Raw genomic sequence first — 17846 nt, forward strand, 5'->3', positions numbered from 1 at the left:
CACCGGATGCTCGGGGCGGGGTGGGGGTGGTGGGCGAGGTATGGGGTTGGGGGGCGGTGCCTTCTGGGAATTGTAGTCCAGAGGAGGGGCGCACTGGCCGTGGAGCGTGAAACGCGGGACATGCTGGGAGTTGTGGTCTCTGCGGGCAGGCGCGCCGAGTGAGCAGCGCGGCGCATCATGGGAGTTGTGGTACCGGTGAGCGGGCGCGCGGGTGGGTTGGTCATTCCCGCACCTCCGAGTCCGCTCCCGGAAGTGTCCGCCCGCTGCTGGGGCGAGGTGGGTCTGGGTGGGTCCCGCCGGGATTGGGGCGGGAGAGAAACACTGCAGGCGCGGAAGCCGCGACGGTGCGGTGGCCGGTGGGAGATGCACAGGACCGACCCGCGGACGGAGAGTGAGGGGCTGACGACGAACCGCGCATTGACCGACTGACGGACTGTGAGCGCGGGACCGACGGGTCTAGTGTGGGACGGACTGACGGACAGAGCGTGGGACCGAGGGACAGACGAAGTGTAGAACTAACTGATTGAATGTGGACCAACTGACTGACCAGTTGTGTGTACGTGTCTGATAGATGGTGTGTCTGACTCATCTCGGGCGTGCTTCTGACTGCCAGCTTGGGAGTGTGTAATCGAATGACATGATGAGCGTCTGACCCGACCCAGTGTGCGGCCGACGGAGATGGTTGTTTGAGACTGTGTAGGTGAGTTGTGTGATATTGGGAGTGAGAGGGTGGGTGATGCCTGTGTGTGATTCGGGTGTGTCTGGGAGGCTCTGTGGATCTGACTGGGCGAGGTGGTGACTGAGAGATGATGAACGACTGTGTCAGGGAGATGCTGTGAGGCCTGTGTTTTCTTGACTGACCGTGAGTGACACTGAGAAATGGTGTGTGCCTGGGTATATTTTGGGGTATGGCTGACAGACTGTGCCTGAGATAGGGTGTGTATGTATAACTATGTCATTGACTGAGGTTTTATCAGAGGGACTAAAGTTTGGGTCATTTGCAGAGAGTTTATCAAGTATGTGACAGCAAATTTGTGCTTTGCCATGTCTGCAGCTGACATTGTGTGACCAGCGGTCGCTCAGCTGGGTTTGTGGATATGTCCCCCAGCACCTGCAGGCTTAAGTCTGGCAGGGGCTGTGAATGCATTGGATTGGGTGTTCACCGCATGCTTTCTGTGTGCCAGGCTGGTACTGGACGCCTGTCATGGATTGCCTTGGGTAACCTCGCAGCAACCCCCTGAGGTAGGTGTTGTTAGCAGGTTGATACAAGTGAGAAGTGAGAAACGGAAGGACCATTCTGCTCAGTTGGTTGAGTGGTCGTGGATGCAGGGACCTCAACCTGAGGTGAGGTCGGCATGTTGGGGGTGGGCCTAGGTAGGCCCACGTACATATTTCTCGGAGACTGTCATCAGGGATTTTCCAGAACAGGGCTCCAGGGGTGCAGAGGGATCTTGGAAGCTGTTGCTGCATTTATTGTCCCTGCCACCCTTGTTCCCCTCCCCTGTACAATTCCCCATGTCTGTGGATCACCATGCCCAGCCTTTCCTGGTCCCTCCATTTGCTCAGCACCTGTGTGCTGTGCACTTGCTCTGGGTCGGGCCCTGGGCACTGCGGCTCCAGCCGCCTGGTCTCTCTGGGGAAACACATGGTTACAACACGGAGCTGGGGCAAGAGAGCCCCGGGGCCCTGGAAGGATACATAGCCTACTCCCAGGTGCTGGGACGGCTCTTGGAGAAGATAGCCACTGAAGTGGGGCCTGGTGGACTAGAAGAAATTAGTCAGGTGCAGAGAGGGATTTTAGGACAGGAGAATAAAAGGGACAAAGGCTGAGAGGCATGGGGATAATAGCAAGGCAAGGTGATGAGAGGCTCCAGTGAGCTTTACGGTGGAGTTAGGAGCTAGAACGCAGCTTAACTGCAAGTTGTGGTCTTATTTTACTAACTCACTTCTCCCTGTGCCCAAGGCCGTGGCTCAAGAGCCAACACTTGTTATCTGTCTTTTTGATTATAGCTGTCCTAGCAGGTGTAAAATGCTGTCTTACTGTGGTTTTGATTGACATTTCTCTGGTAGCTAAAGATGTTGAGCATCTTTTCATGTGCTTGTTGGCCATTTGAATATCTTCTTTGGAGAAATGTATATTCAAATCCTTTGCTCATTCTTTTTTGTTTGTTTAAAGATTTTTGTTTTTTTCCTTTTTCTCCCCAAAGCCCCCCAGTACATAGTTGTATATTCTTCATTGTGGGTCCTTCTAGTTGTGGCATGTGGGACGCTGCCTCAGCATGGTTTGATGGGCAGTGCCATGTCCGTGCCCAGGATTCGAACCAGCGAAACACTGGGCCGCCTGCAGCGGAGTGCTCGAACTTAACCACTCGGCCACGGGGCCAGCCCCTGCTCATTCTTTAATTGGATTTTCTTTTTATTATGGAGTTGTTCTACATATAGGTCTCTTACCAGATATACGATTTGCAAATATTTTCTACCATTCTATGGGTTGCCTTTTCACTTTCTTGATGGTGTCCTTCAAATCACAAAAGTTTTTAATTTTGATGAAGTTCAGTTTATCTCTTTTATTGTTTGTTACTTATCTAAGAAAGCTTTGCATTATTTTTAAGTGTATGTGGAACGTTGACCAAAATTAACCATACATTGGGTCACAAACCAAGTCTCAGCAAATTTCAAAGGATTGAAATTGACCAGTGCACATTTTCTGAGCACAACAGACTTAATCTGGAAATCAATAATAAGATAACTAGAAAACTACAAATTTTTTGGAAATGAAGCAGCAGAGTTCTAAATAATCCATGAGTCAGGAAGAAACCACAACAGAAATTAGAAAATATTTTAAAGTAAATGATAATGAAGATGCAACATCACACTTGTGAAGCTGTGTCGAGGGAAATTTTTACCCTTAAATATATGTACTAGAAAAGAAGAAAGGCTGAAAGTCACTCATCTAAGTACCCATCTCAAAAGCTACAAAATAGTTAGCAAATAAAGTGAGTGAGTGACCGTGCGGCTCCCCCCCGGCACGTGTGAGCGGGAGAGAGCCGGCTCTGTTGGGGGAGCTCGCCTCAAGCCGACCGGCCATGGGGTCAGACTGCCTGGGTTTGCAGCTCAGCAACTGCTCATCTGTTCACTATCTGGGAAACTCTGGGCATGTTTGCCTCCTCTGTGTCTGTTTTCATATGCAAAAAATGGAAAGAAAGTTCCCCCCTCCCGAGTCTGTTGTGAATTTTAAATGAGTTCCTATATGTGAGCCTTTAGAACAGTGCTCCACACGAGTGGGCGCCGTCCTCATTACTTTGGTCCCCTGTGTCTCTGTGAGAGGGAGTCACATCTCACAGGCCCCAAGCCCACATCTGCCCTGCTCAGCAGGTGTGAGGCGGGGCCCCAAGTTCCGCACGATGACAAAGTTCTGACCTTCCTGCAGACCCAGTTTCAAGGCTCCAGTCATCTCGTGTCTCACTGGGGTGCTGCTGCCCGATGGCCATCCCCAAGAGCCCCCTGAACCCCGTGCCCTGGGAACAGGATGGCTTCCTACAAGTGAAGGTGGAGGACGAGGAGGCTATCCTCTCCCAGCTCCAGGAACCCAGCCTTGGCCACACTGCCCACCCGGAGGCTGCACGTCTGCGCTTCCGGCACTTCTGCTATGAGGAAGCATCCAACCCACACGAGGCCCTGGCCCAGCTCCGCATACTGTGCCGCCAGTGGCTGCAGCCTGAGGCGCACTCCAAGGAGCAGATGCTGGAGCTGCTGGTGCTGGAGCAGTTCCTGGGCGTACTGCCCCCCAAGATTCAGTCCTGGGTGGGGGCCCAGTGTCCCAAGAGCGGCGAGGAGGCTGCCGTGCTGGTGGAGGATCTGACTCAGGCACTGGACAAGAGAGGTGAGGGAGAGCGACGGGTGGGTGTTCCCAGCACACTGGGGCAGAGCCTGGACTGGAACATGGGGGTGCAGGGTTTGAGTTTGGGGTCACTCACACCCTTGTTCTCACATCTGTACCTCACCCAAACTCTTACATGCCATGCTAAACAGATCTGTTCTGATTGCTAAAGACCAAAAGCCCAGCTCAAACTGACCTAAGCGAGTCGGGAGGCTTCTTGACTGTATCCTGGAGCCTGGTGGAAAGCATCAGGACTCTGTCGTCAGGGAACTGGGCTTTCCTATATTAGCTTTGTTCTTAGGTAGCTTCTCTCTCCAAAGGGGACAAAGTTGGTCCAGCAATGCCAGGCTTGTGTCTTACAATGTAGAAACACCAGGGGGACAACAGCGAAAGGCCCCTGGGCTGAGCCCCCTGAACTGGCCGGGTCTTGTGCTTATCTTTGGCTGTCCACATCCCAAGGACTGACATGAGCAAGGGCAGTTCCCCAAAGGAAAATGAAGCTGCTGGAATCAGATGAGGGGGCCAGATGCCTGAGGTGGGGTGGGGACAGAGACGCCAGGTGTCCCCATGCACCCCCTCTGAGCCCTCTCCATGCTGGCCTTCAGGATCTGGGTGGGTCAGACCTGCCCCAGGCTGGGGTGGGCACTGTCGTGAGACCCACACAGATGTCCCAGCCTGGGGAGGTCCCATGGGACACAGGGAGGACCCAGCCCTGGGATAGTAAGGCAGGAGTGAAGCCTTCTCCCAGAAGGGCCCAGCCTGACGGTAGCAGGGGTGCGAGTGGGGATGGGTGTGCCAGGTGCCAGGGAGGTGTGGGCTAGAGGAACATGAAGTCTGGAGACGCAGGAATCCTTGAGCCCTGGGAGATGCAGCCACCACTCTGCCTCCTCCTGGCCATGTGACTCTCTGTGCCACAGTTTCCCTGTCAGTAATGGGGACTGTGCTGCAGTACGCACCTCAGTGTCACTGAGGGGTATAAACGAGGCAGTAGTTGTGCAGCATGTGGGACGCTGCCTGGCACAGAGTGACATGCAGTAACAGTAGCTGTTAGGACAATTTGTCCAGCTCCTTGAGAAACAGACCTTTCTGGAAGAGGTTGGTCAGGTGCCCTCCCTTGGCCCCGTCAGCTACACCCAGGCCCATGTCACAGGGTTGGGGAGGGAGGGAGTGGTCCTATCCTCCTGTAGGGTCAACAAAGTCTTCAGAGAAAAGGGAAAACAGTGCTGAAATGACAAGAGCGAGCCTGTGGTCCGGGCAGAGGGAATGGTGGGGCCAGGGCCTGGTGGTGTGATATGTACCAGTGCATTCTGGGAAGAGAAGGGGGTAGGATCTTTCTGGAATAGAGGAAGAAAGGGGGAGGCAGGGCCCAGCATGGGGCTGGGGAGGATGGGGAGTGAGGGGAGACTATGGACCTCAAGGAGGAGGAGATGCTAGAGCTGAAATCCCAACGTGGCCACCAAATTAACTGTGTGATCTTGTACAGGTTCCTCAACCTCTCTGAGCTAATCATGTGATTTTGTACCAGTTACTCGAGACCCTCCCTCAGCTGGGTCTCAGTTTCCTTGTCTGAAGTGCAGTCGTGGCTGTGCCTCCTGAGAGCATCGTGAAGCTGAAATGAGGCAACAAAAGTTACCTGCTGCACTGGAGCCAAGCACAGGATAAGAGCCTGATAAGATGGCCAGCAGCCCTGGGAGGCGAGCAGTATAGCATCCCTCTCCTACAGATGGGGAAACTGAGGCCCAGAGGAGGGCAAGATTGCCCAGGGCCCTGGAGGGGGGCGCACTGTGGACTTGGGCGGCAGTCATCCCGCCCCTCCCCCCTTCCAGATCTGTCCCACAAACGATGAGGATTGCACATCCCCCGTGCCCGTGCGCCATCAAGGGGTGGGCAGGCCTCTACCCTCTACGCGACGTGGCTCCGGCAGCCCAGAGCCCAATCAGTCGGCACAGCACCTGCTGAAGAGCGGGGCTCCGGGAGGCCAGGGCGGGGGAGCGCTTCAGCCACTTGCCGCAGTGGCAGTTGTCTACTCGGGGTTCAAGATAGAGTCTACTGTGGGAAATGTCCCCACGCCGGCCCCCAGGAGGACCCCTCATGCAGCCAGTACCGGCTGAGCACCTGCCCCCGTGGCCTGGAGGGCGGGGCGGGGGTGACGGAGCCACCCTGCTGCACTGGGAGCAAGTGCGCAGGCGCCCGGCTGTCCGACCCCTCGCGCCTCGCGCGCTTTCAGCTCAGTTGAACCTCAGGGTTTTCCTTCTGACGCTTGAGCCAAGATCAGGAGCTTTGGAGAATGGAGAGTTTTGGGGGAAGGGGGCACGGATCGGAAACTGTGATGCAGTTTTTGATGCTGTGGGAGGACAGCCCTGTGTGCTTTTGTCATCTAAGACCCCAGATGAGAAACTTTCCTTTGGAAATGGGGCCAAATGTCAGGAGTGGCCACGTCTCCCCATGCAGAGTGAGGCCAGACCCCTGGCAGAGTAGGGGTGGCCTGGGCGGGAAGGAGTGCTGATGCTGTGGTTCGGGTCGTTTCAGGACAGGAGCCTGGAGCTGAGCTCTCCGAGGCCAGCTGCAAGCAGAGCGATTTGGAAGAGTCAGAGGCGTCAGACAGGGCCACCGAAACCCTTGTGGGCAGTGACTCCCTGGGACCCGTCTTTGGTGATGCCTGCGAAGCTGAGAGCAGCTCCGAGAGGCGGGCAGGACTCTCAGGGGAGGTCTGGACGAAGTCAGTTGCCCACAAGATGGATTTCAGGGAAACCTCAGGGCATCACATGGACACCCCCACAGACCAACCCAGCTGTGAATCTGGTGCCTTGGAGAACAGTCCCGACAGGTGGCCAGACTTCACTTCACAAGAGAAGACTCCTTCAGAAGAGAAATTCGATCCATCGGATGGCTGTAAGACAGCGCCTCCATGCACGGACTCAGGGAGGAAGTCCTCCAAGTGTGGCAGGTGTGGGAAACTGTTCCGGAGCCCCTCGGCCCTTGAGGCACACCGGAAGAGCCATTTTCTGAAGACACCCTACACCTGTGGCGAGTGTGGCAAAGCCTTCAGCCGGAGCACTCACCTGGCCCAGCACCAGGTCGTCCACACGGGGGCAAAGCCCCACGAGTGTAAGGAGTGCGGGAGGGCCTTCAGCCGGGTCACCCACCTGACCCAGCACCAGAGGATCCACACTGGGGAGAAGCCCTACAAATGTGGGGAATGTGGCAAAACCTTCAGCCGAAGCACCCACCTCACCCAGCACCAGCGGGTACACACAGGGGAGCGGCCCTACGAGTGTGATGAGTGCGGCAAGGCCTTCAGCCAGAGCACCCACCTGACCCAGCACCAGCGCATCCACACGGGGGAGAAGCCCTACAAGTGCGATGCCTGTGGGAGAGCCTTCAGTGACTGCTCGGCCCTTATCCGCCATCTGAGAATCCACTCTGGAGAGAAGCCGTATCAGTGCCAGGTTTGTCCGAAGGCCTTTGCGCAGAGCTCCTCCCTCATCGAGCACCAGAGGACCCACACGGGTGAGAAGCCGTACAAGTGCCGCGACTGCGGGAAGGCCTTCAGCCGCAGCTCGGCCCTCATGGTCCACCTGAGGATCCACATCATGGTGCTGCCGTGACTGGAGAGCCCCTGGGACACAGCACAGCCTCCCGTGGAGGCTCAACACCTGAGAGGAGCCCTCGCTTCCGAAAGAGCCCAGAGGAATAGGGTGGGTGATCGGTGAGTCCTCCAAAATGATAAGGTGCTTAAGGGCAGACTCTGGGGCTGTCTGGGAACAACTCTGCCTTTGAGGACTCGGATGGAGGCCTCAGAGCAGGGCCAGTCGGAATGAAGTTTCTATCAGGACTCTGTGGTCCCAAGATGCTCTGGGAAAAGGGGCTCCAGCTTCACATTGCCATGTGGCTGCTCTTGCCTGTTCCTCTCCTGCTCAGCGCAGGAGGGATGCCTGCCCACGCCCACCTCTGTGCCTTCACAGCTCCTCTTTCACTCCCCCTGTTCATGTCTGACTCCAAGGCCGATTTGTGGGTCTGTCTCTTCTGTGAGGCCTTCTCCAGACCCACAGTCTCTCACGTTCTCCCTGTCTCAAGTGAAGGCACTGCTTGACACTTGTGCGGCCTCCGTTGCTCCCTCCTGCCTCCTTCGACATCCCATGAATCATCAGCCCTGTTGGTTTTACCTAAAACTCACCTCTAGTCCATCTTCTTCACTATCGTGAGCTTATGTGAGCCCTCATTGCCTCACATCTGGATTCCCGCAGGAGTCTCCTCCCTGACCCCTTTCTGCCTTCATTCTCCACTCCCCACCCTCTGCTGTTTCATTCTCCACACTGGCCTCCAGGAGACTCTTTTTACAACTCAAATCTGATAGTGTCACTCCACAGTGGAAGGCTCTCTGATGCGTCACCTCCTACAGCAGAGATTCCTGAGTGGGTTACAAGTCTGCCAAGATCTAAGGTGCTTTGGGCCCCAAGCAACCTCTCCAGTGACCCTCATATGTGCATATGAATATTGTCATTTCTCTGGGTGTGCAGTGACATGAACATGGTTTCAAAGTACTGCCCCCTGGGATATTCCCCTGCCATTCATGATCGCTCGTGACATGGTGCCTGGCCTCACCTCCCTGCATGGTCCTACTTTCCCTCCACCAGCCACGTGGAACTGCATGTGGTTCCTGAAGAAGCCATACTGTTTCCTGCCTATGTGCCTTCTTACCTGTGCCTGGAATCCTCCCCTCCGCTTTCCTCCAAGATGTTTCAAATCTCCTCCCCAAAGTGTACCCACCTCCTCAAGCCAACTTCAGCCTGCCTCTGCTCCAGAGCGTTACCTCCTTACCTTGCTCACGCCTCCTGCCATGTTGTGTTTACTCCCTGCAGAGCTCACAGTCTGCTTCCCAAGGACACTGGGAGCTTCCACGAGCAGGGGCCATGTCTTATTCTCAGCATCCACAGCACACAGGATGCAATAGGCCCTGACCCCTGTCTGTTGAACGAATGCACTGTGGTACCTTCCCAGAGGCAGCCACCATGCTCCACCCTGCACTGTCTCCTTGCCAACTGTGGGCCCTGCAGGGCTGGGATGGTCTGATTTCCTCAGGGCCCCAGCACTTAGACAAACCTGGCCTGCAGTGGCCTCAATAAAACGCTATTGTACTGAGTCCACCCTTTCTGTCGCCCCAGGATCCCCTGGTGCCGTGGGCGCAGTGGTTGCCAGCGTCCTGTCAACGTGCTCCCTGGCCTTCCCTCACAGTTCTGTATCCCTGTTCCTCTTTCAGGGTCCATGTCTGTAACTGGAGGTCACAGCCTCTGTGCCTAACTGTCAGGGCATCAGTCTTCTTTCTCTGTGTCTCTGATGATCCCATCGCATGTGAGCCATCTGACCCACCACACTGTTGTGCACAGTCATCGCCACCTTCTCTCCCTGTCTTTTTCCTGTGTCTTGGAGTCATTCCCTCTGTGTCTTGAGTAAACAGAGACACAAAGACCGAAAGAGAAGTGAGGTTGAGAACAGGAAGGTTCTGGGGCCGGCCCGGTGGCACAGCGGTTAAGTGCAAACGTTCCACTTCGGCGGCCTAGGGTTCGCCAGTTCGGATCCCAGGTGCGGACATGGCACCATTTGGCACGCCATGCTGTAGTAGGCATCCCACATATAAAGTTGAGGAAGATGGGCATGGATGTTAGCTCAAGGCCAGTCTTCCTCAGCGGAAAGAGGACGATTGGCAGCAGTTAGCTCAGGGCTAATCTTCCTCAAAAAAAAAAAAAAAAGAGAACAGGAAGGTTGAGAGCCAGGGAGACAGGTCTGGTGTCAGGGTCTCTGAGAGTCCCAGAAACATCCAAACACAGGTACCGCCGAGGGGAGACTGAGCGAAAAGTCAACAGACAGGGAAAAACAGCGACAACAGGCACCCGTTCCCAGGGAAGTTATCGCACAGGCCTCTGACAGGCTGCAGGGGGCGGAAAAGACGTGGGCCTAAGGTCAGGCCGCAGAGCCCCACTCCTCCCGGTGCTGCTTTTGGGACCATGGATAAGTGACTTCCTCAAACCTCGGTGGCTGCTCGCCTATAAAGTGGAATCGTAAGACGTGCTTTGTACAGCACTGACCCCGGGCCTGGCCACTGGCTCTGACCTGTAGCATACGCCTCCACCTCTCTCTGCCCCTACTCTCCCCGTCTTTGTCCCTGAGGAGCTGAATCTCCCTCCCCCTGGTGCTCTGAGCATCCCCGGCACCCGCTTTGTTGTGAGGTCCGTGTCTGCCCATGTCGGTCTAAAGGGGGACAGGGTCAGGGGAAAAAAGGAATCTTTATTAAGGGCCTACATGTGTTGGCCAGTCTGCCGAATAATTTATATATGTCATCTCATTTAATCCTCACACAACACTGAGGGCAGCTCAACCATCCCGTTTGATAGAGGAGAGGACGAGGGGTCAGAGGGTGTAGGTGTCCAGCCCAGTTTACACCGCCAGATTCGAGAGCACATCCAAATACGCCAGCAATTTCAAAGCTCTAGTGCTCTCACAAACCAGGGAGGACAAACACCAGCAGACGGAATTTCTTTCACATCCAGACACGTGCTCTTTAGAAGAGACACCCCTCTGCTCTGCTCCTCTAAGTGGAAAAGCTGAGGGTAGAGGAAGAGGAAAGGATGTATGGGGCAGGCACGAGGCTGGCAGAAGCCAATGGAGCTGTGTTAAATTCAGACAAAACAGATGTTAATGCAGAAAAGCATTATTAAGGTCAGAAGATCACTCTATTTTTATAAAAGGAACAATGCATTAGGAAGATGTAATATTTTAAACCAGATAGGTCACAAGAGCCTTATTATGGGACAGAATCACAGTGAGAAACTGATGGAACCATAAGTGTGGCTAGAAATGCTGCCACATTCTTTGTGATGACAGCAGAGAGAATATTTAGGAAATAATGGCTGGAAATTATCCAAATTTGCCAACAGGTATAAACTTACAGGTTTGGAAAGCTCAGTGAACCCAAAACAGCGTAATCCCAAAGAAATCCATGCCCAGACATATCATAACCGAACTGTTGGAAACTGAAAACAAATTTAAAATTTTTGAAAACAGCCAGAGAAAAACTATGCATTGCATACAGATGGATACAAAAGATCATGGGTTTCTCATCAGAAATCAAGAAGGCCAGAAAACAGAGAAACGACATTTTTAAAGGCAGAAAAAAGGAGCTGTCAATCCAGAATTCTTTATCCAATAAAAATACACTTGAAGAATGAAAGCAAAATCAAAACGTTCTCAAATGGAGCAAAACTAAGACAGTCTGTTGCCAGCAGGCCTGCTCTAAAAGAAATGCTGCAGGGAGTTATTTTGCTGGAAGGGAAATGATCACATAAGGAAAACTGAAACTTCGAGAAGGAAGAAAGAGTAACAGATTTCAGATATTTGATCTTTAGCATATGTATGGCTGTTGAGAGCAAAACTGGTAACATTGTCAGGAAGGGTTTTCACCCACATTGATGTGTATGCGAGAACTACAAGGCAAAGAGGAGAGAGCATGAAAATTCAGTCAGTGATGTATTTGAGATTTGTACTTTTTACTGTATATAACTTATACCTCAAAGAAGAACCATTAGTGTACTAAATAAAATTTGTTTTAAAAAGAGGGCAGGAGGGGCCGGCCCCGTGGCCGAGTGGTTAAGTTCACGCGCTCTGCTTCGGAGGCCCGGGATTTCACCGGTTCGAATCCTGGGTGCGGACATGGCACTCCTCATCAAGCCATGCTGAGGCGGCATCCCACATGCCATATCTAGAAGGACCCACAGCTAAAATTACACAACTACGTACCGGGGGTCTTTGGGAGAAAAAGGAAAAATAAAATCTTTAAAAAAAAAAAAAAAGAGGGCAGGGTAAGAAGGTCTGTGTAGTAACACCGCTTCTCCTTTCCACTTCAAGTGGTAAAATTAATTCTAGGTAGACTGTGAAGAGTTAAGTACACATATTGTAATCCTTAAAGAAATCACTAAAAAAAAACTATACAAAGAGATGATAAAAAATTCAATAGATGAAATAAAATGGAACCCACAAAATATTTAAATAGCCCAAAAGAAGGCAGGAAAAGGGAAACAGGGATCACAGAAGGAACAAATAGAAAACGGAAGGAGGTAGACCCAAATCCAAACATATCAATAACTCTATTACATGTAAATGGTCTAAATACACCAGTTAAAAGAGTTTTCCAGAATGAATTTTTAAAAAATAAGAAACCCACTTTAAATATAACAATATAGGTAAGTTTAAAGTAAAAGGGTGAAGAAAGATATAGAATACAAAAACTAATCAAGGAATGCTGGAGCAACTGTATGATATCATACCAAGTAGACTTCAGAACAAGGAAAACTACCAGGATAAAGAGGGGCAATACATACTGAGAGAGGGTCAATTCACCAAGAGGCCATAACAGTTTCAAATATGTATGCTCCTAACAACAGAGCCTTAAAATACAGGGAGCAAAAACTGATACAGCTGAAAGGAAATAATACACAGATTTGCAGTTATAGTTGGAGACTTCAACACCCCCCTCTCTAGAATGAATAGAACAAGGAGACAGAAAATCAGTAAGGATACAGAACTGAGCAACACCATCAACCAACTGGATGTAATTGATGAAGTTGCTAATGTTTGACAATTTTTATCCACAAAGAAGTAATTTCCTATGATTTAAACAATAGAAGCCTATTTTTAAGCCTAATTTAAGCTGTTACTGATGTTTGCCCCAAAAAAGCAATGATCTAAGTTTCCACCTGAAGAAAGTGAAAAAGAACAAATTAATTCAGAAGTAGAAGGAAGCGAATAGTAATGGTCCAAGTAGAGATCCACAAAAAAGAAAGGAGAAAAAATGAGCAAAGCCAAAAGTTATTTAGTTCTTTGAAAAGATTAATAAAATTGATAAGCCCCTAGCTAGACTGACAGCAGTGGGCCTCTGGGGTCACTTCTGCCCAGCCCTCCTGCCTCGCACAGGGGCCTCACTGACTGGGTTTCCTCGCTGCAGGAGAGGGGGTGGCTGGGGTCAAAAGGTCGCACCTCCACCCTGTGAGGAAACTAGCTGGTAGGTGTTGGGCTGGCCCTACAGTAGCACAGATGTGAAAGGGCCCTCCACCCCTCGGTCACAGGCCAGAGTGGGCAGGTCACTCGCCTGAGGTTCCCAGTGAGTGTAGCCAAGCAGTCCTGGAGCTGGGACCCTGCCTCCCAATGCGAGGTCCTGCCTTGCAAGGAACATCTGTCCAGGTGGTGGAGGGGGCTGCGTTGGCTGGGCCACCAGGGCCCACTCCCGCCTCCGTGGGTCTGGACTCTGTCTCCTCCTGGTCCTCCTTTATGCTCCTTTGAGCTTGCATTTTGTGCACTAAGGCCTGGCTGTAGTTTGTATGCTCAAAAAAAAAAAAATGTCTGGAGCCTCAAGCTACCTACCCACACCTGCTGGGGACCCTGCAGAGGTGTCTGGGGAGTGGGAGGCAGCTTGATGGAAGAAGGGGGTCTTGAAAAATGTGGGCCCAGGAGCCAATCCTCAATCCTCAGCCCCTCTTCCCTCAGGATCCAACCCAGAGCATGTCCACCTTGGGCACACAGGATCCCAGCCCATTTCCCTCAGCCTTGGGAGTCCAGCCCCCCTGCATGGGAGCCACCAAAGGCCAAGGACACGTTTTAAAGGTTCTCTTCACATTTATTAATTCCTGGGAGGAATGAGAGAGAGCCCTCCAGCCCCTGAGAGGGAATCCAGCCTCCAGCTGCAGCAAGAGGGATGTGACCCAGACTGGAGAAAGTACTTCCCAAGGACCCCATCAGCAGCCCGTGTCGCAGCTGGATCAACTTCCTAGACAAATTCGACAAAAGAGAAGGTTAAGCAGGTATCCCGTGTGCTCCTCCCTGGTGAAATCAGGGCAGACCTCATTGAGGCCCCTCAGGGAAATGGCTTGGTCACCTGCCAGCCAAGACCCTCGCACCACGGCAGGCGAGGCAGGTGTGCCCGGCGGAGGGGCACAAGCCGGCCAAGCGGGAGGACGAACCCAGTGGGACCTCACCGGCCACCTGGAGCTCCACAGGGTCGCTGAGCTCGGACTGGAAGGCGGTGGGCCGCCAGGCGCGGTAGCGGCAGCTGTATTTGCCGGCGTGCTGCGGCCCCACGTAGCTCAGCACCAGGTCGGCCCAGTGGCGGTGCTGGGCCCGGGCCACCGCGGACGCCTCCGTGTCGCCCACGCGCAGCAGCTCGAAGGTGACGTCGGGCATCTGGCCCTCGCAGCGCAGGGTGGCGTCGCGGCCCGGGGTCACCGCCCCGCTCCACAGAGCCCGGAGCTGCGGCCTGGGCGGGGGTCCTGGCGGAGCGCCGGGCGGTCAGGGCCGCCGCCCTCCCACGCGGCCACTGCGCCCGACTCCGCGCCACCTCTCTCCCCAGGATGTTGCGGGGACCCCGGGGCCCGGCGCCTGGCACTCAGGGCCTCAGGACCCGGCGGAAGACGAGCTAGGGGACAGCCTCCCGGCCGAGGGCACCGCCCACCGCGGCCTGGGGGCGGGACTCGCCCCGCGGGGACCTAGGGGAGACACGGGGCGGGGTGCGGTGCGGGGTGCGGTGCGGGGTGGGGGGAGCCGCTCACCGCGCACGCGCAGCTCCACGGCCTTGCTGGGCGCGGAGCCCGCAAAGGGCGGCGCGCGGTCCGCGTAGACGCAGCTGTAGTTGGCCGAGTCCAGCAGCGAGACGTCGTTCAGCTCGAAGGTGGCTTCGGGCCCCGCGGGGCTCAGGAGCTGCAGGGCCCGGCGCCCGCCCGCGTCCTCGCGCACCAGGGCGAAGCGCAGGCCGGCCCGCGGGGCCCGGCACCGCAGCTGCACCCGCGCGCCGGCCGCGGGGTCCGGGGTCGCAGGCTCCGCGCTCAGCTCGGGTGCCGGGAGCGTCTCTGCGGGGAGGACGCCGCTGACCCGGCGCGAGGGGGCCTGGCCCGGCGCCCGCCCTCGTCCCGCTGCCTCCTCTCCCACCCAGCCTACACTGTTCCTTATTAACTTGTTTCTCTATAAAGACAGACGGGGGGAGGGGTCGTGTTTTGTCATCGATCCTGGGGCGTGCGCTCGGAGGGTCCTCGCCTGGGGTCGACGCGCCGTCCGCGTCCTCGGCGGGGCCTGCAGCCCCAGGACAGGCCGCCCTCGGCACGTACCCGGGGGCTGGAGGGGACCCCGGGCTGGAGGCGCCTGCATGGCTTGTACCAGACTTGTCTGTTGACCCAATTATTCCTCGTGGGGCCTTGAGGTTGCTGCTCATTGTCCCCTTCTCGGTTGGAGAAACTGAGGCCGGGCGGGTGAGTCGGGACTGGACTTCGACCCAGAGCCTGCACTTCTAGGCCCCCCTGCGGGCCCCCCTCGCGCCCCTCGTCCCCCGCACAGGGCTCACCATCGCTCAGCAGCAGCTCGACGGGCGCGCTGTCCCCGGACCAGGACCAGGCTCTCTGAGCGTCGCGCAGCCGGTAGCGGCAGGTGTAGAGGCCGCCGTCCCCCGGGGCGAGCGCGTCCAGGTGGAAGGACACGCGGTCGGGATAGGCGGAGCTCATGGGCACAAGCAGCTCCTGCTCGCCCCGCCGCAGCTGGAAGTCCACGCCGCCCAGGGGCGCCGCGCATTTGGGGCGGAGGCTCACGCCGGGGCGCAGGACCTGGGCTGAAGCTTCCTGGACACGCAGCACGGGCGGCGGGGGCGCGGCTGCGGGGCGGGGAGGGGCGCTGGGGCGAGTCTGGCCACCCCGCGGTGGGACCCTTCCCTGGGAAAGCTACGGTCAGCCCAGCCTCCAGACCCCTACCTCCGCGTGGCAGCCCCGGGCACACCCCTGCTTGTGGCCCATCCCCAGTCCCACCGCTGCGCAGCAGTGCCTGTTCAGGCCTGGTGTGATCCAGGCAACTGTGTGACCAGTTTCCCAGACCCAGTCCTGGGCAGGGGTATTCAGGGCTGAGGGTCAAGGTAGACGCAGCTCTGTCCTCCAGGAGCCTGCTACCCCTGGAAGCCCTCTGGGACGGCCCACACACTCACCCAACTCCTCGATAGTCACAGGGGCGCTGGGCCCAGAGGGGTCTCCTGCTGCGTGGGTCCGGTAGCTGCAGCTGTAGTTGCCAGCCCGGTGGACCGGGAAGGTGACCACCACATCTTCAGGGGCCTCAGCCACCTCCAGAAACTGGTCGTCGCCCTCCCGCCTCAGCAGGAAAGTAACACCCCGAAGCCCCCCTTGGCACCGCAGCGTTGTGTTCAGGCCCGGTGTGATCCAGGACACAGGCTCAATCGAGAGCAAGGGTGGGGGCAGGGACTCTGCAGGTGGGGCAGAGTTGGTAGCTGGTTCTGCATGACTTAGGAGACATGGGTGGCCCAGCCGGACCTGGACCTCCACACTCATGAAAGTGTAAGGGAGATGGGGAGATGGAAGGCATTGTTGGGGAAAAGGGAGGCAGGGACAGGTGGGGACAGAGGTGTAAAACTAGAGGAAGATGCAGTAAGGACCCCACTGTGTGCCAGGCCTGCCATAAGCACTTTCTGGGGACTCAGTCATTTATTCCTCACAATCTGCTGGGTTCAGTACAAGCATAATCCTCACTTTACAGATGGGGAAACTCAGGCTCAGAGATATCAGGTGACTTGCCCAAGGCTACCTAGCTGCTTGGGAGGGGGAGGGAAAAAGAAGACAAGGAGAGTGAGGAGTGGAGGGAGGGAGGCGCCTCTTGCAGCCACTGGCCCCACAAAGCTTCTGCTCACCTGCTCCAGTCACCTCCACCAGGTTGCTCAGCTGGGTCCAGCCGCTGTCCAAGCCAGAGCGGCAGCGGTAGAGGCCCCGGGTGTCACTGGTCACTGCTCCTAGTGGGAACTGGTGCTCAATGGTGGGTGAGCCAACCTGCACAGGTTCCTGGGCCACCCCATCCTTGAAGAGCTGGAAGTCCTTGGTCTGCAGGCGGGCCTGGCAGGTCAGCATCAAGTTGGTCCAGGGCTCCTGCTGCCAGTCGGCCTCTGCCCACAGGGCTGGCTTGGGGTCAAATACTGTGGGGCCAGATGAGAGCTGGGCATGGGCTGGGGGCTCAGCCCTGCGGGCGGCCCACCCGCCCCCCCCCAGACCCCACACTCACCGACGGCCGCCTCAGTGGCTGGGCCCAGGGACAGACCTGAGGAGACACGCAGGTGAGGCCAGTCCTGTGCTTCCCACCCAGCCCACCCATGGACCCCAGCCCCACACCTCACCCGCGAACAGCAGGAGGGCGGCCAGCGAGGACATGGTGCCCACTGCTCCAGACCCGGGCAGTGTCTGCAGGGACAAGGCCGGAGAGGGCAGCAGGGGTGCTGACTTATTCCCGCCTGTTATCTTGCCCCGAACGGGGGTGGGGTGCAGCCGGTGGGGACAAAGGGCGAACCACTGTAGCCTCGGGAGGCTCAGCAATAACAGTAATCAATAATTATGAGTAACTAATAAACTAAGTTAACAGTAAAAAATAAAAATGATAATTAAAAAATATGTGATAGGGCCTGGCCCCGTGGCCCAGTGGTTGGATTTGCGCACTCGGCTTCGCCAGCCCGGGGTTTCACCGGTTCGGATCCTGGGCGCAGACATGGCACTGCTCGTCAAGCCATGCTGAGGTGACATCCCACATGCCACAACCAGAAGGACCCACAACTGAAAATATACAACTATGTACTGGGGCGCTTTGGGGAGAAAAAGGAAAAATTTAAAAACCTTAAAAAAAAAATAAGCGATATAAAGCAATAGCAAACAATAACATGTAAGTAAAATGAATAATGAATAATAAAATGATTTAAATGAAAAAAGTACAATTTTAAAAATAAAATACAATAAATATTAAAACAAGTAATGTAATAAATAATAGATAAATTTAAATAAAGAAATAAAATGAAAAATAAACAATAGAATGGAATAATAATATTACTAACAAAATGATTAAAGTGAAAATACTAAATTAATAGAAATGATAAAACACTAAATATTAAAAATAA

At 55.0% G+C, this 17846-nt stretch overlaps 2 protein-coding genes across 8 annotated transcripts; one reads left to right on the plus strand and one right to left on the minus strand.

Annotated features, from left to right (window-relative positions):
• Positions 1-162: 162 nt before the first annotated feature.
• Positions 163-11490, plus strand: ZSCAN22 (zinc finger and SCAN domain containing 22). 7 transcript variants are annotated; one of them, XM_014731336.3, is made up of 4 exons: positions 164-276; positions 1055-1242; positions 3431-3883; positions 6410-9023. In XM_014731336.3, exons 3-4 carry the CDS (start codon positions 3484-3486, stop codon positions 7486-7488), a joined length of 1479 nt encoding a protein of 492 aa, XP_014586822.2. In that variant the 5' UTR covers positions 164-276; positions 1055-1242; positions 3431-3483; the 3' UTR covers positions 7489-9023. The 7 variants fall into 7 exon arrangements, with proteins under 7 accessions (XP_014586833.2, XP_014586822.2, XP_023507319.2 ...); XM_023651551.2 differs by having other exon boundaries at positions 173-276; positions 1185-1242; XM_014731343.3 differs by having other exon boundaries at positions 253-435; positions 1185-1242.
• Positions 11491-13522: 2032 nt separating this feature from the next.
• A1BG (alpha-1-B glycoprotein) lies at positions 13523-17182 on the minus strand. The gene is given in 8 exon segments (NM_001434701.1): positions 13523-13697; positions 13906-14196; positions 14476-14772; positions 15261-15563; positions 15888-16160; positions 16602-16880; positions 16967-17002; positions 17079-17182. Coding segments are annotated over 8 exon segments (1521 nt in total). The 5' UTR covers positions 17113-17182; the 3' UTR covers positions 13523-13689.
• Between the last annotated feature and the right edge of the window lie 664 nt (positions 17183-17846).

Source organism: Equus caballus, chromosome 10, assembly GCF_041296265.1.
Source record: "Equus caballus isolate H_3958 breed thoroughbred chromosome 10, TB-T2T, whole genome shotgun sequence".
Taxonomy (NCBI): Eukaryota; Metazoa; Chordata; class Mammalia; order Perissodactyla; family Equidae; genus Equus; species Equus caballus.